Genomic DNA, 21,436 nt, shown 5'->3' with positions numbered 1-21,436 from the left:
TTCTCACAAATAAAAGAACTTATTTATCTTACAAAAATAAACTTAAGAACCTCGAATATAATAAAATTTAGTTAATAACAAAAGTTTTCAATTTAAAAATTTTTTGAAGACCAAGTATATACTCCTTGAAATTCGTCGAGGACGAAAGTTTCACTGGCTATGCTATCTTTTAATGGCATGGGCTCCTCTTTTTATTACAGCTTTACAATTTATGGGATGTAATGCACTGTTATAAAAAAAAATACCAAGAGAATAAGAAAAAAAATGTAATGTAAAGAGTCTAAAGACATGAATAAGAAATTTTACCAAAAATGAAAAAGACATGAATAAGAAGAAAAGAAAAGAATGACCAAAAAAAAAAGAAGAAAAGAAAAGAAAATCGTTATGATAATATAAAAATTAAAAATTTTATTATATTTGGTTCTTTATGTTTTTAAGATCAAAAGAAATGTTTCAGTTTAAAAAATTATCTTGGTAATGTTCCAAAAAAACAATTATCTTGCTATTCAATTTTTTATATTAATAAACTTAAGCACACTGTTGATTAGAGCTAGCGATATTCAAGGACTAAAACTTTTGTTATAAGTTATATAACACATAAATTTTGATACGAGATTTTTCTTTTTTTTTTATGGGTTTTGGATATAAAAATAATTTATTGCTCTACAGATACCTAGGTTAAGTTAAATTCATCAACATACATAGTTAATTATCTTATGACTCATAAATTTACTCATAAATCTGGTATAATTTTTTTTTTTAACTTTTCAATAGAAAAATGATACATTTTCTTATTCTCATTTTTAGTGGAGTCCAAACACACTCTTTTTCTTTGATCAAAGAATAATATTCTTTGAATTTTTTTTATGAAATTGAAAAAATAAATAAAAAGATATTTCCAAAAGTCTTTAATTTTTATGTCTAGAAAGCTAGGTTTTTTTATTACTTGCTATTTTATATTATTTTTCTATTCGAATCTTATTTGTTATTTCAAATTTTTTGCTTTTAGTGTAGGGTTGATCTGCATTGAGCAATATTAAGAAATTTGCTACCACTAATTAAAAGATGAAGTTGAATAATTTTTCTCATTTTCTATTTCTCAAGTAATTTATACTTGGGAAAATAAATCTTAATATGAACGATAGAAGGTTTCAACCTAAAAACTAATCTAACCCATGCTCAAAGGATTTGATAAGTGTTGCCTTGCTTATCAAGTATATAAAATTATAGATGTGAAATTATCCAAAGTTCCAAACCAGAGAGAACTGTTAAGGGAATTTCTTAGAGAAGAAAAGGTGATTTTGGTGTAAAATGATGATACTGAATTCGTTCACTTGTGTTGAGCTTCTGCTTAAGTATTTATAAAGTGAAATACAATGACTAGTACAGAAGCAACTAAGTGCCACGTCATTTAAGTGACTAACTAACTTTCTAGCCATGCATAACATCCTTAACTAATCTAACCGCCACAATTTACACAGCTTGGCAGTACATAGAGTAAGAGTATAGTTAACTCTATTAAATGTTCCAAACAAAACCAGGTGCTTAGTCCAACCACTCCATCCATGAATAATAATATCCCACTAACATAATATAACATAAACATAACTCTTATAAGTACAACCCCTCAAACACACATTTCCACTCCCCAAATTCTCTCAAACAAATTAACAAACCTCTCCTTCACTCACTAAACAACAACGGTAGCCCAAGAAGCCCCTTGCCCCTTGGATATGAAAGCTCAGCAATCATCACGAAGAGAATAACAATACAAAATCAAATCAAAATAGCAAGGTTTTTTATTCGTCCTAATTGCGCCAAACAACACAACTATACCTCATTTCCAAGCTCATGCTCACCTGATATCTCCTCCAAAGATTTTCCATTCGGCTCAGGCACCAAGAATGTAAACAAGAATCCTAAAGTATTAACCACTCCTAATATCAGCAAGGAATTCTTGATACCGATACCGGGAGAATAACCGGCATCTGCCTTGGTCTTGTCCAGACTCTGCGTCAAATATAGGAATCCAAAAGCACCAATCATAGCACCAAGCTTGCCGGAAGCCGACGAAATCCCATGGCACGTAGAGCGGAATCAAAGATATGTCTAAGTTATGCAAAAGATAGGTTACGAAGAACATGGAGCAAGTATGCAAGTGGAACTCCAAGCAGAGGAATCAAAGAAAGAGGATCAAACTAAGGATCAAACTAATTTTCTTTTTTAATCATCATCCGGTAGATGTGAAAGGAAAATAAACAGCAGCACGCATAGTGATTGCCACATTTTCATTGCGGGTGGTGACTAGAATAACACTTCCAATAGCAGCATCCATAAAGGCCATCTTGAAGAGTTCCTAGTCAAAGAAACTCTCAGCCCAAAAATCATATAAAACCAACAAGAACTTCTGTCCAAGCTTGTACTCCCAACACTAGAACCCGTCAATGACTCATAAACTGTTGCAAGCACCGATCCGGATCCAGACCCAATTCAACAACCCAATCCAAGTGAAAATTCTGAAGTCTCAAATGAAGGAGTAAAAAAAAAAAAAGCCCCAATTAAGAGTGGAAGAGAGAGCAAGGCCCTGTTTGCGCTAAGGACTACCATATGTGAAGGTGAGGGTGAGAGTACACTAGGAATGTAGGAGGAGAGTTAGTTAAGATTCAGCGGGATATAGGAAAAGTGGGGGAAATAGAGTGGGAGAAGAGAATCAGTTTGTTAGAGGTGGAGTCCCTTCCCTAGACAAAGAAGGGAGTGTTACTGCTATAATTTGCAATCATAATAGTCAATTGTCTATCTCATACCTTCTTCTATTTTTCTAAGCTTTGCTACACTAAATCTGAATTTTGTATTGTGAATTTCAATCCTAACAATTTGGTGCTTTTGTTGAGAGAATTCAATGGAATCAGGAACTCCCATTTCACGGCCCGAGGATGTTTGCAAGCAAAATCGCTCCGAGATCGCTGCATTGCAACGCGGCCAGATTGAGACGATCGCTCAAATAGGGGGTACCCAAGAGCGGCTCGGTTCCGTTGAGACCTCTGTCAAGAACATCGAGAAGATGTTGCGTGATTCGCTGAAGCTGAAACAACCCATTCCGGAGTATGGAACGCCCAGCGACTTCTCCGCGGTTAAAGGAGATTTGCAGCAACCTCGCTGGCCAAAAGGGGTGAAAACAGAGCTACCCATGTTTGACGGAGAGGGGGTGAAAGAGTGGACGTTTCGGAGAATATTTCGAAGTATATACCGTGCCAGAGGCGTGGAGAGTACGAATGCTTTCATTCCACATGACCGGTCCCGCTTATACATGGTATCGTTGGTGCGTGAACAATTCCATTAATCACACTTGGGAGAGTTTCTTGGACGCGCTCTGCGTTCGGTTTGGCCGCAACATCTTTCATGACCCCAAGGTAGCCTTGAAGGAGCTCAAACAAGTCACAACCGTGGCAGCTTACCAGCACCAATTTGAAGAGCTCTCGAATCAAGTAACGGGGTTGAGTGAAGAATGGCTTACCTCATTATTTGTTGTTGGGTTACCTGAGACATTGAAGTGTGAGCTCATGTTGGCTAAACCCCGCACGTACGTCGAAGCTGTGGCACTGGCCAAGCTTCATGAACAAAAATTTTAAACCAGCAACCTAAATTTGAGGCCACATGGGAGTAGAACCATGGGAAGCTCCTAGCTCGCCCAACTGGGTGCAAATCGCACTCCACCTCCACGCTCTCCCAGCTGCATCCCACCAGCCACGAGGATGAACACTGCATCAGAGAAGTCTTCCAACATGCTTCCATCAGTTAACCAAACCCACAAACACCTTTCTACTGCTGAAATTAAACAAATGAGGGATAAGGGGTTGTGTTATTACTGTGATAAAAAATACTCCAGAGGCCATAAATGCAAATCAACGTACTTGTTGTTAGTAGAGGGAGAGGAGTTGGAGGAGTTAACTCGGGAAAGACCAGATGAGGACAAGAGCTTCGAATTGGACATTAATTCACCACAATCTGGTCCGGAGGAAGGAGTAATGGAGATCAGCTTCAACGCCATGGTGGGTGCGTATCATCCAGAGACTATTCGGATTGCTGGAACTTGTGACGGTCATCTAGTTATGGTGCTAGTTGATGGCGGCAGCACTCACAATTTCATGAAAGCAGCTACTGCCCAGAAATTGTGCTTGCCCCTGACCCCAGTGCACCAGCTGAATGTGTATGTGGGTAATGGGGAGTGTATCAGTTGTGCGTCCAAGTGCAACGCGGTGCCATTGCATATGCAAGGGTATGGTTTTCAGTTGGAGACCTTCTGGCTGGACATTAAGGGTGCAAACGTTGTTCTAGGGGTGCAATGGCTTATGCAACTTGGTGATATTACGATGAACTACATGCACTTGACCATGGAATTCAAAGTGGGTGAAATTACTATCAAGCTGCAGGGGGAGAGGTTGTTCCAGCCGGGGGCAGTAGGGAACCGAGTCCTCAACAAGATGGTGTCGGCAGATGTAATTGCCTCATTTTTGCATCTGCGTGTGATTGAATTGATGCCTACAACAGAACCGAGTGCACAAGATGAAGAGGTACAACTGTTACTAGATGAGTATCAAGAAGTATTCAAGGAGTCAGAGCAATTACCTCCACAAAGGGAAATTGAGCATCAAATTCACTTGCTGCCCGAAACCAATCCAGTGAATGTCTGGCCCTATCGATACCCACATTTTCAAAAGAAGGAGATTGAGAAGCTGGTTGAGGAGATGATGCAGGCAGGGGTGATTAGGGAAAGTCACAGTACTTTTTCCAGCCCGGTGTTGCTAGTGCAGAAGAAGGATGGTAGTTGGCAGTTTTGTGTGGACTATCGCGGCCCCAATGCCATTACAATCAAAGATAAGTTTCCCATTTCCACTATTGATGAAATTTTAGATGATCTATACGGTGCTGCTATTTTTCCATAATTGATTTACGCTCTGGTTATCATCAGATTCGAGTACGGGATGAGGACATTCACAAAACAACGTTTCGGACACACCTTGGACACTATGAATTTGTCGTGATGCCTTTCAACCTTACCAATTCCCCTTCCACATTTCAAGCCACGATGAACAAAGTGTTCAAACCCTACCTTCGAAAGTTCATTGCGGTTTTTTTTTATGATATCCTGGTTTATAGCAGATCTAAGGAGGAACACCTTGTTCACCTTAGAATTGCTCTTAGTATGTTGCAACAGCATCACTTTGTGGCCAAATTCTCCAAATGTGCTTTTTGTTAAGAACAGGTTGAGTACCTTGGGCATGTGGTTACCAAAGAGGGTGTCCAGCTAGATACCTCCAAGATTAAGGCAATAGTGGAATGGCCAAGGCCGACGACCTTAAAACAGCTTCAGGGGTTCCTTGGTCTAACCGGGTATTACCGCAAATTTGTGGCTAGTTATGCGCATCTTGCTGCCCCTCTTACTGAACTACTAAAACGCAACAACTTTCATTGGGATCAAGCTGCTTATTGTGCCTTTGAGAGTTTAAAGTTGGTTCTAACACAAACACCGGTCTTTGCCTTGCCAAATTTTAGTCTTCCCTTCACTGTAGAAACTGATGCCTCATCACAAGGAATTGGAGCGGTGTTGTCTCAACAAGGACACCCTATCACATATTTCAGCAAGAAGCTCAATAGTAGACTGCGGGTGGCTTCGGCTTATGTACGGGAACTCTATGCCATTACCCAGGCTGTCGCTAAATGGCGCCATTACTTGTTAGGGAACCAATTCTACATCAAGACAGACTACCAAGGCTTGCGGGAGCTTATGAATTAGGTGTTGTTAACCCGGATCAACAGTTTTATCTCACCAAGTTGGTGGGATATGACTTTGAGGTAGTATTTCGCTCAGGCAAGACTAATCATGTTGCTGATGCACTATCGCGACAGGATGAGGATGTTGAGGTTACAAGCTTTCAAGCATTTTCAACGGTGCAATCATCGTTGTTACCCTCCCTCTTGCATGCCACCGCAGAGGATCAAGAGACCCAACTCCTTATTAGTCAATTCAAGGAGGGAACTCTGCCTCCTGACTTTCATTTTCAGGTAGGATTGCTGGTGTACAAAGGTAGAGTCTGGGTTCCTGATTTTGATGGTCTGCGGTCTCAATTACTTAAGGAGTTCCTCAATACACCCATGGCGGGACACACCGGAGAGCTCAAGACGTTTAAGGCATTGGGCAGTGCTTTCTTTTGGCCTGGCCTGCGAAGGGATACTCACAAGTTTATTCAAGAATGTACAATTTGTCAATCAACAAAATATAGTACTTCTAAACCACAGTGGATGCTCCACCCATTACCTGTTCCGAGGGGACCATGGATAGAACTCTCCATGGATTTTATTGTGCAACTTCCAAAATCTTCAGGATATTCCGCAATCATGGTGGTGGTGGATCATTTTAGTAAGACGGCACACTTTGAGGCCATGCGTACCGGGTTTACCGCTTCTTCGGTGGCTAAGATTTTCATTGGTTCGGTGGTTAAGCTTCATGGGTTTTCTTCAATCATAGTTTCAGATCGTGATCCCTTATTTCTCAGCAGGTTTTGGCGTAGCTTATTCAAATTTAGTGGTGCACAACTGCACTATAGTACTACCTATCATCCTCAAAGCGATAGGCAAACCGAAGTTACTAACCGTTCATTGGAACAATATCTTCGTGCCTTCACACATTCACGACCCCATCTCTGGGCCTCATTTTTAGCTTGAGCGGAGTTTTGCTACAATAGCTCCTTCCACACGACCATTCAAATGACCCCTCATGAGACTCTACATGGATTTCCCATGAATTTACCCCCTGGCTATATTCCTGGATCTTCCCCAGTTCTAGAAGTAGATCAGTTTTTGTGCACAAGAGAGATTCTCAATGATGAACTTGGTTTTTACCTGCATTAGGCACGAATCTGCATGAAAAATCAAGCAAACAAGCACCGTTGTGATAGGGAGTTTAAGGAAGGAGACTGGGTTTTGCTCAAATTAAAACCATACCGGCAAATCTCCTTGTTCCATGGTGAACACCCGAAGCTGGGGCGGCAATTTTTTGGCCCATATCGGGTCCAGTGACAAGTAGGTAAGCTTGCATACCGGTTGGAGCTGCCCGCCAGTAGCACCATCCACTCGGTGTTCCATGTTTCAATGCTGAAGGAGTTTCATGGTGAGCCACCAACCACATCCCCTGTTCTGGCGACAGCACCTGCTACCTTCCAACCGCTGCTTTCGGTAATTATTGTGAAACTCACGGTGATGAGAGAAGGCAAATCAATTGAACAAGTGTTGGTGGATTGGGAGGGAACAAACTTGGGTAGATAGAGAAGAGTTACAGAGGTTATTTTCAGATCTTGACCTTGAGGACAAGGTCATTGTCGGGGAGGGATAATTGTTGCAAGTACTGATCCAGATCCAGACCCAAACCAACAACCCAATCCAAGTGAAGGTTCTGAAGTCTCAAATAAAGGAGTAATAAAAAAAAGGCCCAATTAAGAGTGGAAGAGAGAGAGGGCCCCTGTTTGGGCTAAGGACTACCATATGGAAAAGTGAGGGTGAGAGTACACTAGGAGTACATTAGGAATGTAGGAAGAGAGGAGAATCAGTTTGTTAGAGGTGGAGTCCGTTACCTGGACAAGGAAAGGAGTGTTACTGCTATAATTTGTATTCATAATAGTCAATTGTCTATCTCAAACATTCTCCTTTTTTTCTAAGCTTTGCTACACTAAATCTGAATTTTGTGTTGTGAATTTCAATCCTAACATAAACGTTGGTAGTTAAGTAGAGAACATCAGAATCCTAAGAGACAGAAACCCAAGACCGCATATGGAAGTACACGTTCATCACTGAAGACAGAGTAGTTTTGCCAACACTGCAACTTCCTCATCCATGGTTCCAAGTATACGTTGTTTGATTGTTTCTTTCACAATGTCCCTGCCATAAACCCTAGCCCAATCTACCCTACTAGTAGTAGGCACATTAGATAGCAGTGGGAACAGATTCTGTGGGTCTTCCCTAAGGCCCAAACGGTTTTTATATAATAAAATGGAAAGAGTACATAAAGAGTACGCAAAGATAATAAAATTGTGAAAGAATAATGAAAGAAAAGAAAGATGAAGAAATTTTATTGATTGTTGATTGATTGAAAATTGTAAACTATGAAGGTAAAACTAAGTATATATAGAGCATTGGCCTATGAAAGATAAATACAAATAAAGATAAGATAAAGATAAGATAAGATAAAGGCTAAAATTATAATTGAATTTGTGTATTCTGTTTGGCTAAATTTGTGGGCCGTGAGACGTCTTTATTGTTGTCATGGGCTAAGGTGGAAGAGTGGTTTAATACGCCCCCGCAAGCTGGAGGATGAAAGATGTCAAGAACACTAAGCTTATTCATATTAAGATGGAAGGGTTGAGAAGACAAAGGCTTGGTGAAGATGTTAGCCAGTTGCCCAGGAGAGGAAATTGGGAGAAGTTTCATCACTCCAGCTTGAGCTTTTTGTCGAACCAAGTGACAATCAACCTCTAAATGTGTAGTCCGTTCATGAAAAATCGGGTTAGCAGCAATATGAAGAACACTCTGATTATCACAATATAAAACTGGTGGGCGAATAGGAGAGATGCGTAAAAATTGTAACACATTTAGTATCCATTGAAGTTCACAAGTTGTGTTGGCAAGTGCATGATATTCTGCTTCCGTGGATGAGCGGGTAACGGTGGTTTGTTTCTTGGTCTTCCAAGAGAGTAAAGTACTTCCTAAGAAGAAACAATAACCTGTTAAAGATCACCGAGTGTCAGGACATCCGGTCCAATCAGAGTTTCTGATTCCCTTGGAAAGAAAAGTCCTTTGTTGGGACTAGTTTTCAAATATCGTAACACATGCTTGGCAGCTTGAAAATGAGATTCAGTAGGAGATGTCATGAATTGACTTAATTGTTGAGTGGCATACATGATGTCTGATCGAGTAGTGGTGAGATAGATAAGACGGCCAACCAAACGGCGATATACAAAAGGATCAAATAGCAGTGGACTTTTGTCTTGATAGAGTCTTGTGGTACTATCCATTGGAACAGAGGCAGGTTTAGCACCTAATAAACCAGAATCCTCTAAAAGTTCAAGAAAATATTTTCTCTGAGATAAGCAAATTCCCTTCACTGATTGAGCAACCTCAATACCCAAAAAATATTTTAATGGGCCCAAGTCTTTAATTCGGAAGTGTTGGTGCAAAATAGACTTAATGGCAGCAAGTTCAGAAATGGAATTACCAGTGAGAACAATGTCGTCAACATAGACTAAAAGGATAGAAATTTGATCACCAATGAATTTAAAAAATAGACTATAATCAAATGAGGTCTGCTGATATCCATGAGATAGCAAAAGATGAGAAAGTTTGTCATACCACATACGACTAGATTGTCGTAAACCATACAGTGACTTTAGTAGCTTACAGTATTGATTCGGTTGAGCAGATGTAAATCCGGGTGGCAGAGTCATATAAACATCCTTAGAAAGATCCCCATGTAAGAAAGCATTATTGACATCCAACTGATGTATCGGCCAATGCTTCATAGAGGCCAATGCCGAAACTAATTTGATGGTGGCAGGCTTGACAACATGAGAGAAAATTTCCAAGAAATCAACACTTTCAATTTGAGTGAACCCTTTAGCCACAAGGCGTGATTTATATCGATCAACTGAACCATCAGGCTTGCATATGATGTGATAGACCCATTTACAGCCAACCGGCTTAACCCCTGCAGGGCAATCAACAAGACGCCAAGTTTTGTTCAGCTCAAGAGCATCCAACTCATCTTTCATAGCACTACGCCAATTAGAGTGTTGATTGGCATTCTTAAAAGACTTTGGCTCAACGTCAGAATATAGAGATAAAAGAAACTTTTTATGTGAAAATGAAAGAGAAGAAAAAGACATGACTGAAGATAAATGATACTTGCACTTTGAGGGAGATTGATTTGTAGAGATGAGAGAGGAATTACACAAGTAATCAAAGAGATATGTTGGAGGTCGGTGAGGCCAGTCGGAATGACGAGGATGAGGTTGCTCAAGTGGTGAAGAAGGTAACAGGGGATGAGAAGGTAATGGTAGACTGGTGTCTAGTGCGGAAGGAGAGATGGGTGTGTGTGTTGAAAGTGATTCGGTGGTCATGGGTTCAACTTGGTTAGGAAACGATAGTGAGGAAGAAGGAGAGGTTGTTGGAGAAAATAAAGAACTAGATGGAGTTGGGTCAATGGGCATTAGTGAGGGTTTAACTGGAAGACTAACTGAATCTTGTTTTTGAGAAGGTGTATTTGGCAATATTGGGTTGAGTGTATGGAATTAGACATTTTTGTGACTAAGGGCAAGATCATTTCATAAAAAATCATGTTTCTAGAAGTATCAATTCTCTTATCTTCTAAAACATAAACAATATATCCTTTAAAACCATGTTGAAAGCCAATAAATACAGCCTTTTTGGCTCTTGGATTAAATTTTGATCTGTTTGCCATTAGCGTAGAAACAAAACATAAGCATCCAAAAACTTTAAGGTCATGATAATTTAGTGGATGATTGAATAAAATTTCAAATGGTGTTTTAAAATTAATTGCGGATAATGAAACTCTGTTAAGTAAATAAACAGCATGTCTAACAGCATACGACCAAAAAGATGATGGTAAATTAGATTGAAACATAAGAGCACGAGCTATATTCAAAATATGTTGATGCTTGCGCTCTACCCTTCCATTTTGTTGAGGAGTTTCAACACAACTACGTTGATGAATAGTGCCCTTTGAAAAATAAAAATCATGTAAAATAAATTCTGGTCCATTATCGGAACGAATAGTTTTGACTTTGGAGTTGAATTGTGTTTCAACTAAAGTAATAAAATTTTTTACATGATTTTGCACTTCTCCTTTTAATTTTAATAAAATAACCCATGTAAAGCGATTAAAATCATCAATAATAGTAAAAAAATATTTATGATTATGAATAGAATTTTGTCGAAACGAACCCCAAATATAAAAATGTAATAAATCAAAACTTGCATTGGCTTTGTTAAAACTTTGAGAAAATGAAAGTTTCTTTTGCTTAGAAAGATGACAAATGTCACAATCCTCGTCATGATGCATGAAGATAAAAGGAAATTGTTTATGTAAATGATTAAGTCATTGTCCAGAAAGGTGTCCTAAACGAAAATGACATATATTTGAAGGTGTAATGGGTGGAGATTTGATTGAATTTATGGAGCGTGTAGTGGATGAATTTTTACCGAAATTGGGTTCAAAGACATATAATTCCTCTCTCATTCTGACCAAATCAATCGTCCCCAAATTGTTGCTTTGTAGAGTGCAAGAAGAAGATGAAAAAGTGAGTTCACATATGAGTGCTGAAGTAATTTTTGAGACAGAGATAATATTAAAGTTGAAATAAGGTAAATAAAGAATATCATGAAGAACCAAGGATGGTGAAAATTGAACGATGCCTTTATAAGAAACAGTAGTTTGAAAACCATTTGGTAAATGAACAATAATAGGAGAAATTTGTATGTAAGAAATAAACCAAGACAAATTTGATGCTATGCAAGGTTCTGAAAATCGGACCGGACTGGCCGGTCGAACCGGTTCAACCGGAAACCGGCGACGCAAGCGGTCCGGTCCTCTCCCTATAACCGCTTGGGAAATAACCGTCTAAAAACCGGCGAACCGGCCGAGAACCAGCCGGTTCTCTTAAAACGACGTCGTTTTTTACTTTTAAAAAAAAAATAAAAATCCGATAACACTCGTTCTCCACCCCCCATTTCCCCATTCACTCAGATTCACCTAATCACCTCACAGCTCACTCCAAGGACTCCATCATCGCCGAACCCTAGCCCTAGGAATCCCGAACCGTAGCCCTCCATCGTCGCCGCCGTTCAGAGGTCGTCAGCGCCGCCGCCGTCCCAAGTCCTCAGGAACCCAGTAAGTCAGGTGAGTGCTCCTCGTCTTCATCTTCTTTGAGCTTCTTCTTCAATTTTTGATCCATATTGTTTCAATTCTTCTTGGGTCTTGGTTTGAAGTTTGGTTCTTCTTCTTCTTTGGTCTTCAGTCTTCGTTTTTTAGACTTCAGTCTTCGTTCTTCGTTCTTTATTCTTCGGTCTTCCTTGTATGTATGGTTCTGATTGCTGTGAAAATTCGTTCTTTGTTCTTCAATTCCTTGTATCTATGTTCTTTCTTGTATGTATGTTTGGATTGGTTGCTAATGCTGAAAACTGTCTCTGTTATGTGATTTGTATCCAGAACACCTAATAGGCTAATATTGCTGTTTTAGTATTTTGCTGTTTTGTAATTCTACCTGTTACTCTGTTTTGGTCTAGAACACCTAATATGCTAGACAATTGTAACTGTTACTCTGTTTTGGTCCAGAACACCTAATATGTTGAAAACTTACTCTATTATGTAACTGTTACTCTGTTTTAGTGTTTTGTTGTTTTGTTAATGCTGTAAACTTGTAATGTTTTGCAATATTGTTGAATGCTGTAGGCAGAATTTAGATATGGTCTTGTTAATTTCATATCTGTTTTTAATGCTGAAAACTTACTCTTCTTGGGTCATGGCTCCTGTTTTTAATTGCTGATGGCTCCTGCTTTAGGTTAAGAATATGGTTAATCATTGTGTTGTGGCTCCTGTTTTTAATTGCTGATGGCTCCTAACTTGTTATTGTTCATTGTGTTGTGGGGCTATTTTTAATTTCATATATGTTTTTCATTGTGTTGTAGTTGCTGGTTTTGCTTTGATTTGTAGTTGCTGGGTGAAGGTTTAGTGTTTTGTAATTGCTGGCTTTGTTTTCTAATTGTTGGTTTTGCTGATGGCTCCTAATTTTTTTGTTCAAATTTGCTAATGGCTTTGATGTGTAGTTGCTGGTTGTGCTGGTTTTGCTGGCTTTATTTGTAATTGCTAGGTGAAGGTTTAGTGTTTTGAATGTCTGATATTCTGATTTGTGATTTTTGAATCTGAAATTAATTAAATCATTGATTTTGTGTTGTTGAAATTGTTGATTAAAATGGATTTGTTATGCTGTTGTTGCCGTTTTTTAATTTTTAAGTATGATGTTTTTTAATTTTTGTTGAAATAGTTATTGATTTCAGGGTTTAGAGTGATTATTTGTTGCTAGTATTTAACTTTTGTTGTTGTTAAGTTCTGTTAAGTTGCTACATTCAAACGTGCATTGGCCCATTCATCTTCACTTGCAAATTGCAATAACAAAAAGCTTCTCATTTGATGATCCATTAACTACCTCATTTTCTGGTACTATTCCTTTTGTTATTGGTTTAGCTGAAGAAATTGGAGGGGCTGGATGAGGAGACATTGATGCCTCGGAAAGACACCACCACCATTAACATATCCTTGTTACTTGAAGGTTTCTTTAGCACAATAGTTGAAATCACAATCATAATTACATAATATATTTAAATAGTTATCCCAAAACAAAAAAAAAAACTCACAAGAACATCTTGAGGTTTTGATGATTGATAAATCTTTATGTTGACATTTAATATTTGAAATTTCTTTATACTATTTAATTTGAGTTTGTATATTAATAAGATTATATGAATTTGATTGATGACATTTAATGTAGTTTTTTAAATTTGAAAACTATTTTAATATTTATATTATACTATAATTATATTTTAGGATGTTTATTTATAATTTATTTATTATTTTATTTTAAAACGGTTTTTTCGATTGAACCACCGGTTGGACCGGTTAGACCAGTGAACCAGTAGCTAGAACGGTTTGATGACCGGTCCGGTTTTCCGAACCTTGATGCTATGTGATCTGTGGCACCAGAATCAATGACCCAAGTATTCAAGAATGAATCTCGATTTAAAAAATTGTTAACAATAGAAAAAGTATTGAAAGAACAAAGATAATGAGTAGTTGAATTTGACAAAAGCCCAAGTTGGTTTGAAGGACGAGCTTCTTTATTGGAAGGAAGTGTTATGAAAGAAAAGTACTGGACTGACGAAAAGTTCAAAAGAGGCTTCGAATGAAGTTGCTGGTAAAAGAAAAGATGAAAAAATTTTATTAATCATTAATTGATTGAAAATTGTAAATTATGAAGGTAAAACTAAGTATATATAGAGTATTGGCTTAAGAAAGATAAAAAGATAAAGTTAAAGATAAGATAAAGATTTTTTACTAAAATTATAATTCTATTGGATTAAATTTGTGGGCCGTACTCTTTATTGTTGTCATTGGTAGAAGAGCAGTTTAATATGATAGTCTCTCAAAACACGAAGCCTTAGATTTATTTTCTCAAGGCTACGATTCAACGACTTAGCGAAAGGAGAAACAGAATCAAAGTAGTCTATTACAGTGTCCAATGTGGTGTGTGACTGAGACCTCACCTTGTATTCCAAAACCTGAGTGTCAAGCTTATCAAGAAGATCCTCGGCATAGTAGAGAGCTTCTCGAAGCTCGTTGAGCCATATCTTGACGATCTGCTTCTCCTCTGCATCCACGAGGACACAGTTCACTGAGAGTAACCGCAGCTTCAAATCCTCGGCAGCTTCGTACTTCGTAGGTCTTGTTGCGAAAGAAGGACAGAAGCTGAGGAGAAGCTAACCTGTCAATCAAGAAACTAGAAATGAAGTAAGTGGAGCTGTGATTTACTTGACATGTGTTGAATCTTGAATCTAAGCAAGTTGACTTCAGCTACTTGTGTTGACTTGGAAGCTAGAGTTGAGAAGAAGAATGAGCTAGGCAGTTGCAGCAATAATAACTGTTTATTGTTTGGTTTTTTTGGGCCTTACTTGAATTCTTTGGATCTGTAATTGAACCAAATAGGCAAATATTAACTCTCTTTTTTTTCTCTTCTTTTTGGATAAGTTTTACTTTCTGGACCTGGACCAGGATCTATTTAGAACTATTTCAAATGTTTCGAATCTAATACCAAAAAAAATAGAATGTTCCAAATTTCGCATTATATTTGTCACATCGTGCGAGTCTCGTTTTAATTTTATTAAAATCGTGATTTTTCCAATTTCAAAATGTCTTTTTACTCTAAAGAGATCATTAACAAAAATGTCATTTATAAACATATGACTTGTGCCAGCCGTTAATGAAGCTTTAAGGCTTATAAAAACTTACATGGTCTGAAATCTGAATGACAAGTAAGTAAAACTCTCTCTTGATCCCAAGCGACACAATAGAGTATATATAATATACTATAATATTCAACTCAACCTTAGCTTATTGCATTACATTGCATCCCATTATTCTATTCTATTCTATTCATACAACTGTTCTTCTTGTCTGAACCGTTTTATCCTGTCTTCGAAGAAAACGATGTATGACAATGGTTTCCTTGCATTGGAAGGCTCTCCTCGTACACATTGCTTCGTTAGTTTACCTCTAATTAATTAATCTGGATATTCCTCCCAAATCCCAATGTCAATAAGCTATTAACCAACATTTTATTCCTCCTGATTAATATGCCAGGAAAAGTCTAGAGAGCCAGCAACTTTATTAAATTTTGGCCAGCATGTAACCAGCAAAGAAAAGTGAGTCATTGGATAAAATTTCACACCATTAGAATCATCATTAATGGTTATTTGATGGCTACAAATCACAAAAGTTGCTGTCCCCCTTAGCATTCCTCTAATATGCCATTTACCAACATTTAGTTACTAAACATATATATATGGCTATATATTATTATAAATAAACCCGTACTAAGAAGTGTGGTGTTAAATTTACGAGGGGTGTATGTTTGAGAGTTTGAGAAAATGGGAATTTCGGGTTTCCCTAGTTTTGTAACATTAGCCTTGGCTTTGTGTTTGCTTCTGAATGTCACAGCCTTGTGTAGTGGACATGTAACCAGCATTTATGTTAGGAAAGTGGAGAAGACTCTAGATATGCCACTGGATAGTGATGTCTTTGCTATACCTCTTGGTTATAATGCTCCACAGCAAGTACCTTTCTTCCATCCCTTTTATTTTAGTCGATTAGATATATAATCATTCATGTAATTTTATTTAGAGTTTAATTTTAATATACTGATAATGTAAAATGCTTTATATATTTATACAATTATATCTATTTTATTGGATGACTATTCACGTAGTTAATGTGAAAAGTAGTTATTTTTTTTATGCGACGTTACATAATTGAATACATATGTAAAATTACTTTACGTTAATAATACATCAAAATTAAATTTTTAAAATTTTTAGGATAAATAATTTTATGATATGTTATACCAATTTCTATCATTGAAATGTTTAAAGTTTGGTATGAACGAATTTTAGCATAAGACAAAAATAAATATATGCATAATTATTCACACTTTAAATGTAAAGGTTCATATAACACAAGGTGACCTTAATGGGAAAGCAATGTTAGTGTCATGGGTGACAATAGATGAACCAGGGTCCAATGAAGTGCGTTATTGGAGTGAAAACAGCAAGCAAAAGAAGCTTGCTAAAGGAAAATATGTTACTTACACATTCTTCAATTACACTTCTGGTTTTATTCATCACTGCACCATCACCAATTTGGAGGTACTACCTCAGCTCTCTATTATTCCATTGCACTCCATCTTATATATATTTGTAGCAATTTCAGAAAGAGAAAAGTGTCATTTGTGTTATCATATATATGCTTCAATTTTGGGCAGTATAACACCAAATATTACTATGAAGTTGGACTTTTGAACACAACACGGCGGTTTTGGTTTGTGACTCCTCCTCAAGTTGGTCTTGATGTGCCATATACATTTGGTCTCATAGGTAAATTCAATTAAATTGTATCCCTTAAATTTTATAGAAATTAATTTTTAAATAGTTCTTTAGTTGGTATATTGAATGGGTAGTTGAAGTAATATACAAAAATATGGGTTAACCTATTTCGCGTTACAGAAGAAAATATATACCTACAAAACATAAAAAACCACAAAACCACAAAAAATATTGCATTTCGTAACTTGAAAAAGTTTAAGTCCATGTTTCTGAAATTAACATGCATGACCCATTTTGAGAAGTTTCACTTTTTTTAAAAGCATATACAAATTTTTCAGTTTAAATTTTACTCTCTAATTTTAAAAAATCTTATCTTAATCTTGCTATTTGAATAGTTAACAAGTGAAAATAAACTGACATGGTAGTCATGTTATAATATTAATAGTAATAACTAATAACCAAGAAAATGAAATTAGGAACAAAATAATGCTGCATGTTGTTTTGCCCCCAATAGGCCTATACGTTAGTTATTAATTGATGTGGCATTATATTGTGCAGGTGATCTTGGTCAAACATATGATTCAAATAAAACTCTTACACACTATGAAATGAACCCAAGAAAAGGACAAACTTTGATGTTTGTTGGAGACCTTTCTTATGCAGATCATTACCCTTATCATGATAATGTTAGGTGGGATACTTGGGGAAGATTTATAGAAAGGAGTGTTGCTTATCAACCATGGATTTGGGTTGCAGGCAACCATGAACTTGATTTTGCTCCAGAACTTGTAAGCCTTCTCTCATAATCCTAATTGAATTCCTTGCATTTGATCCAAAATCAAACTCTCTAGTTGGCTTTACCACCCATGTTATTAGAAATTTTGTGAGTACAAACATTTGATTAGATAACATCATGCATGTTGTTTATACACTAGCAGTGCATAACAATTAAAATTTTGGTTTAACTCATAATTACATGAATTTGCCAATCAAGTAACCTATAGCGTATCAATGTACAGAATCACAATTCATTTATAAGAATATTATATGTATGCTTCCCACATAACATACTTTACTTTGTTGTATCATGTACCATATACCCAATTTCATAAAAATGCAGTTTGGTGCACAAACATCTCATGTTAACACAGAATCTAAAGAAGGACCACATCAAAGTGTGTAATGTATGCAACCTAACCTAATAAGTAATAACACATAGTGGCTATTTTTACGGCTTGAACCTGTAATCTTGAGGTCAAACCAAGACAACTCAACCGTTTCTCTATGGCTACCCTTCAACATATACCCGTTTCTATGGCTCTCATTTTCTAGTAAAGTTTTGATACAAATAGATAATTTCTTTTGCAGGGTGAAAGTGTACCTTTCAAGCCATATACACATAGGTATCATGTTCCTTATAGAGCGTCACAGAGTACAGCACCCTTTTGGTATTCTATCAAGAGAGCATCAGCACATATTATCGTATTGGCCTCATATTCAGCTTATGGTAATCATATAATTACATCATTTTTAATAATTAGTTAAATAAAACTTTATATAAAAAATAGTTTCAGTAACTGACACAAAATTTTTTTCCTTTAGGGAAATATACACCACAATACACATGGCTAGAAGAAGAGCTACCAAAAGTTAACAGGACAGAGACTCCATGGTTGATTGTTCTCTTGCATTCACCTTGGTATAACAGCTACAACTACCACTACATGGAAGGTGAAACAATGAGAGTAATGTTTGAGCCCTGGTTTGTGCAGCACAAGGTTGATGTCGTGTTCGCCGGCCACGTTCATGCCTATGAACGATCTGTAAGTAACAAAATATAATTTCTCAAAATAAACTAAGCCTATTGAATTTTGAGTGTGACACTAATTAAATAAGTCTAATTAAGCCTCAAACATTGCACTTCAAATTTGATATATGTTATGTTTGAAGGAACGTGTGTCCAATATTGCATACAACATTACAAACGGGCGATGCAATCCTGTGAAAGATAACTCAGCTCCAGTATATATAACCATTGGTGATGGAGGAAACATTGAAGGCTTGGCAAACAAGTAAGTTCTATACATGCATAATGACTCACGTATTGGAATCATACAAAAATTTAAGATTCAGCAATTTTAATTTATATTAGTAACTTAATACTTTTAGTTTAACAATCCAATAATATATTTAGTCAATATTTTTAAATATTATTGGCTAACCGGTTGGTCACTACTGATATGATAATGGTTAGTTGCTCTTTTCCTTATAAAAATATCAATCACTTAAAAAATTTAATACATTAAAAATTCAATGTATTTGGATATCGTTTTTCTAAAAACACATTGAATTTTTAATATATTAAATCTCTAAAGCGACATATATTTTAGAACGAAAAAAGTAATTATTACGCGACAATATCTAATATGATCATTATTTTAAAAATGCAGCATGACAGAACCACAACCAGATTACTCAGCATACAGAGAAGCAAGCTTTGGACATGCCATTTTTGACATAAAGAACAGAACTCATGCTTACTATAGCTGGCATAGGAATCAAGATGGATATGCTGTGGAAGCTGATTCCATGTGGTTTTCTAATAGATATTGGTATCCTGTTGACGATTCCACAACTCATGTTTCATATTAAGTCACGGATGTACCTGTATTTTATTTTATTTTTGAGAATAATTATATTATATTATCTTATCCTCAGTGTTAAGTAGGATTTTTTTAAATATATAATTTAAATATTTTATTTATGGATATAGATCATTTATAGCATATTTATTTATTTTTATTTTTATTTTGTTTACAGTGTAAACGAATTAAAAATGCGTATATCTCATTTACGTTGTAAATGAAATAATGTACAAAACATTAGATATGTTTATTTTGTTTACAGTGTAAACGAGATATGTGCACTTTTATTTCGTTTATACTGTAAACGAAATATGTGAAGAATTATGACGTTTACAGTGCAAACGAAATACATTATAACAAATTTTTAGTAGCTATAAAAGGATGTCAACCCTTTGTATTCTTCACAAATATCTCACTACTTCTTCTTGTCCATTTTTCTTTCGAAAAATAAGCCAAAATGTCTAGTGGTACTGGATATGTGGTTATAAGTGTGTATTTCAATTGCCATATGAGAAACAGTGACACTTGGGTCATATTTGAGTATGATAATCCCATTTTGTTGCGCACCCGACGAGTTAGTTCTTTGTCCGAGTTGAAGAGTCTGATATTCAGTAACATTGGTGGTAGCGGAAGAAAAGAGGTAGGAAGGGTGGGGTATAGATTGCTAGCAATGATAGGAAATGGAGTTTTCCGGTTTCGTCTATTTTGGCTACATGGCGATGAACATGTGCGCCTCATGTTTGACATCCATGAAAAAATCATAGAGGCATAAGTTATGGAGCTTTCTACGGAGGTCGGTGATGTTAGTGGCGGTGGATCTGGCCACTCAAATTTTGTGCAGGACGACCCACCTCTCACACCACCACTAATACACATTGCGAGTCTAGTGGAAGACATGGACATGGATGGTGAGAAATCCAACGAGGAGTATGTTGCAGATAGCAACGATTTGTAGTTCTTCTGAAGATGATGTTGAGGAGGAGTTTGTACCCGAGACGCCGGTGGAGGCATCAGTTCGGTATTTTCTTCCCGCCCCCCACCCAATTTTGGCCTTATTAGTTGTACCCAGTCACTATCAGATGTTGGATCTGGATGTGATGCACGAGAAAACTCCATTTTCCAACATGGGTGAAGACGATTACAACTTAGATGGTGGTGTGGAGTTTCGGGTTGGCCACAAATTCAAGAGTAAAGATGCAGTGATGTAGGGTGTGAAGAATTACAGTATTTGCAGAAGTGCTAAGTACTAAGTAGTGGAGTCGGACTGATTAAAGTACCATATTTATTGCTGACAATATACAGTTGGATGCCCGTGGAGTCTCCGTGTTGCCCTCCGACAGAATTTTGGATCTTGGTGAGCCTTCGTTTAACTGTGGTGTAATTAATATCATTTATCACTGTTATATTTTATGTAAATGCCAACCATGTATGTGTTATTTCGTTAGGAAGGTGCGTAGGGTTGAAGGAGCACACATGCATTTAGCACCAACAATGTCTCAAGACCATCAACAGTTGAACATCAGCCTCATCTGTCATGTCATCCTAAATTTTTTTTAACTATTATAATTTTTAAATGTATAAAAAAATTATAATTTTTATATTCACAAACATTAAAGTCTTTGTAATTATAAATATCTAATAAACATAATTATAAATATTGCCTTCAAAGCAAAATAAACATAATTCAAAACATAATTATAAATATTGTCTCGAAAACAAAATAAACATAATCTAAAATATTCAATTTTCATCTTCATTCTCTTGTAAATTTGGTTAGGAAAAGTTGAGTTTTGGCAAAAAAATTACAAAAATACCCCTTGCCAAAAAAACACTAAGCCCAACGGACCCGCCCCGCCAAAGCCCGCGGTGCGGGTTAGACGAAATTTTACTATTTGGCGGTTCTAATTTTCTAACCCAACCCACCTTTTTTGGCATATTACGCGGGCTGGCCGGCGGGTTTAGGCCAATTTGTCACCCCTAATAGAAGGTGGACAATTTCATAATAATATGAGCGATTTTAATTCACTAATTAGTGGGCGACTATCTATTTAAAATAAGCACAATATTATTTTAAA

At 36.7% G+C, this 21,436-nt stretch overlaps 1 protein-coding gene across 1 annotated transcript; it reads left to right on the top strand.

Annotated features, from left to right (window-relative positions):
- On the top strand, positions 6,642–19,427 carry LOC107634192 (purple acid phosphatase). The gene is made up of 9 exons (XM_016337763.2): positions 6,642–6,652; positions 15,664–15,951; positions 16,339–16,539; positions 16,656–16,767; positions 17,275–17,504; positions 18,085–18,223; positions 18,319–18,539; positions 18,667–18,788; positions 19,167–19,427. The coding sequence occupies exons 2-9, from the start codon at positions 15,766–15,768 to the stop codon at positions 19,366–19,368; spliced, it is 1,413 nt and encodes a 470-aa protein (XP_016193249.2). The 5' UTR covers positions 6,642–6,652; positions 15,664–15,765; the 3' UTR covers positions 19,369–19,427.

The sequence above is a fragment of the Arachis ipaensis genome, chromosome B03 (genome assembly GCF_000816755.2).
Source record: "Arachis ipaensis cultivar K30076 chromosome B03, Araip1.1, whole genome shotgun sequence".
In the NCBI taxonomy this organism is placed as follows: Eukaryota; Viridiplantae; Streptophyta; class Magnoliopsida; order Fabales; family Fabaceae; genus Arachis; species Arachis ipaensis.
The sequence above is the reverse complement of the archived record's forward strand: the minus strand, read 5'-3'. Positions and strand labels throughout refer to the sequence as shown.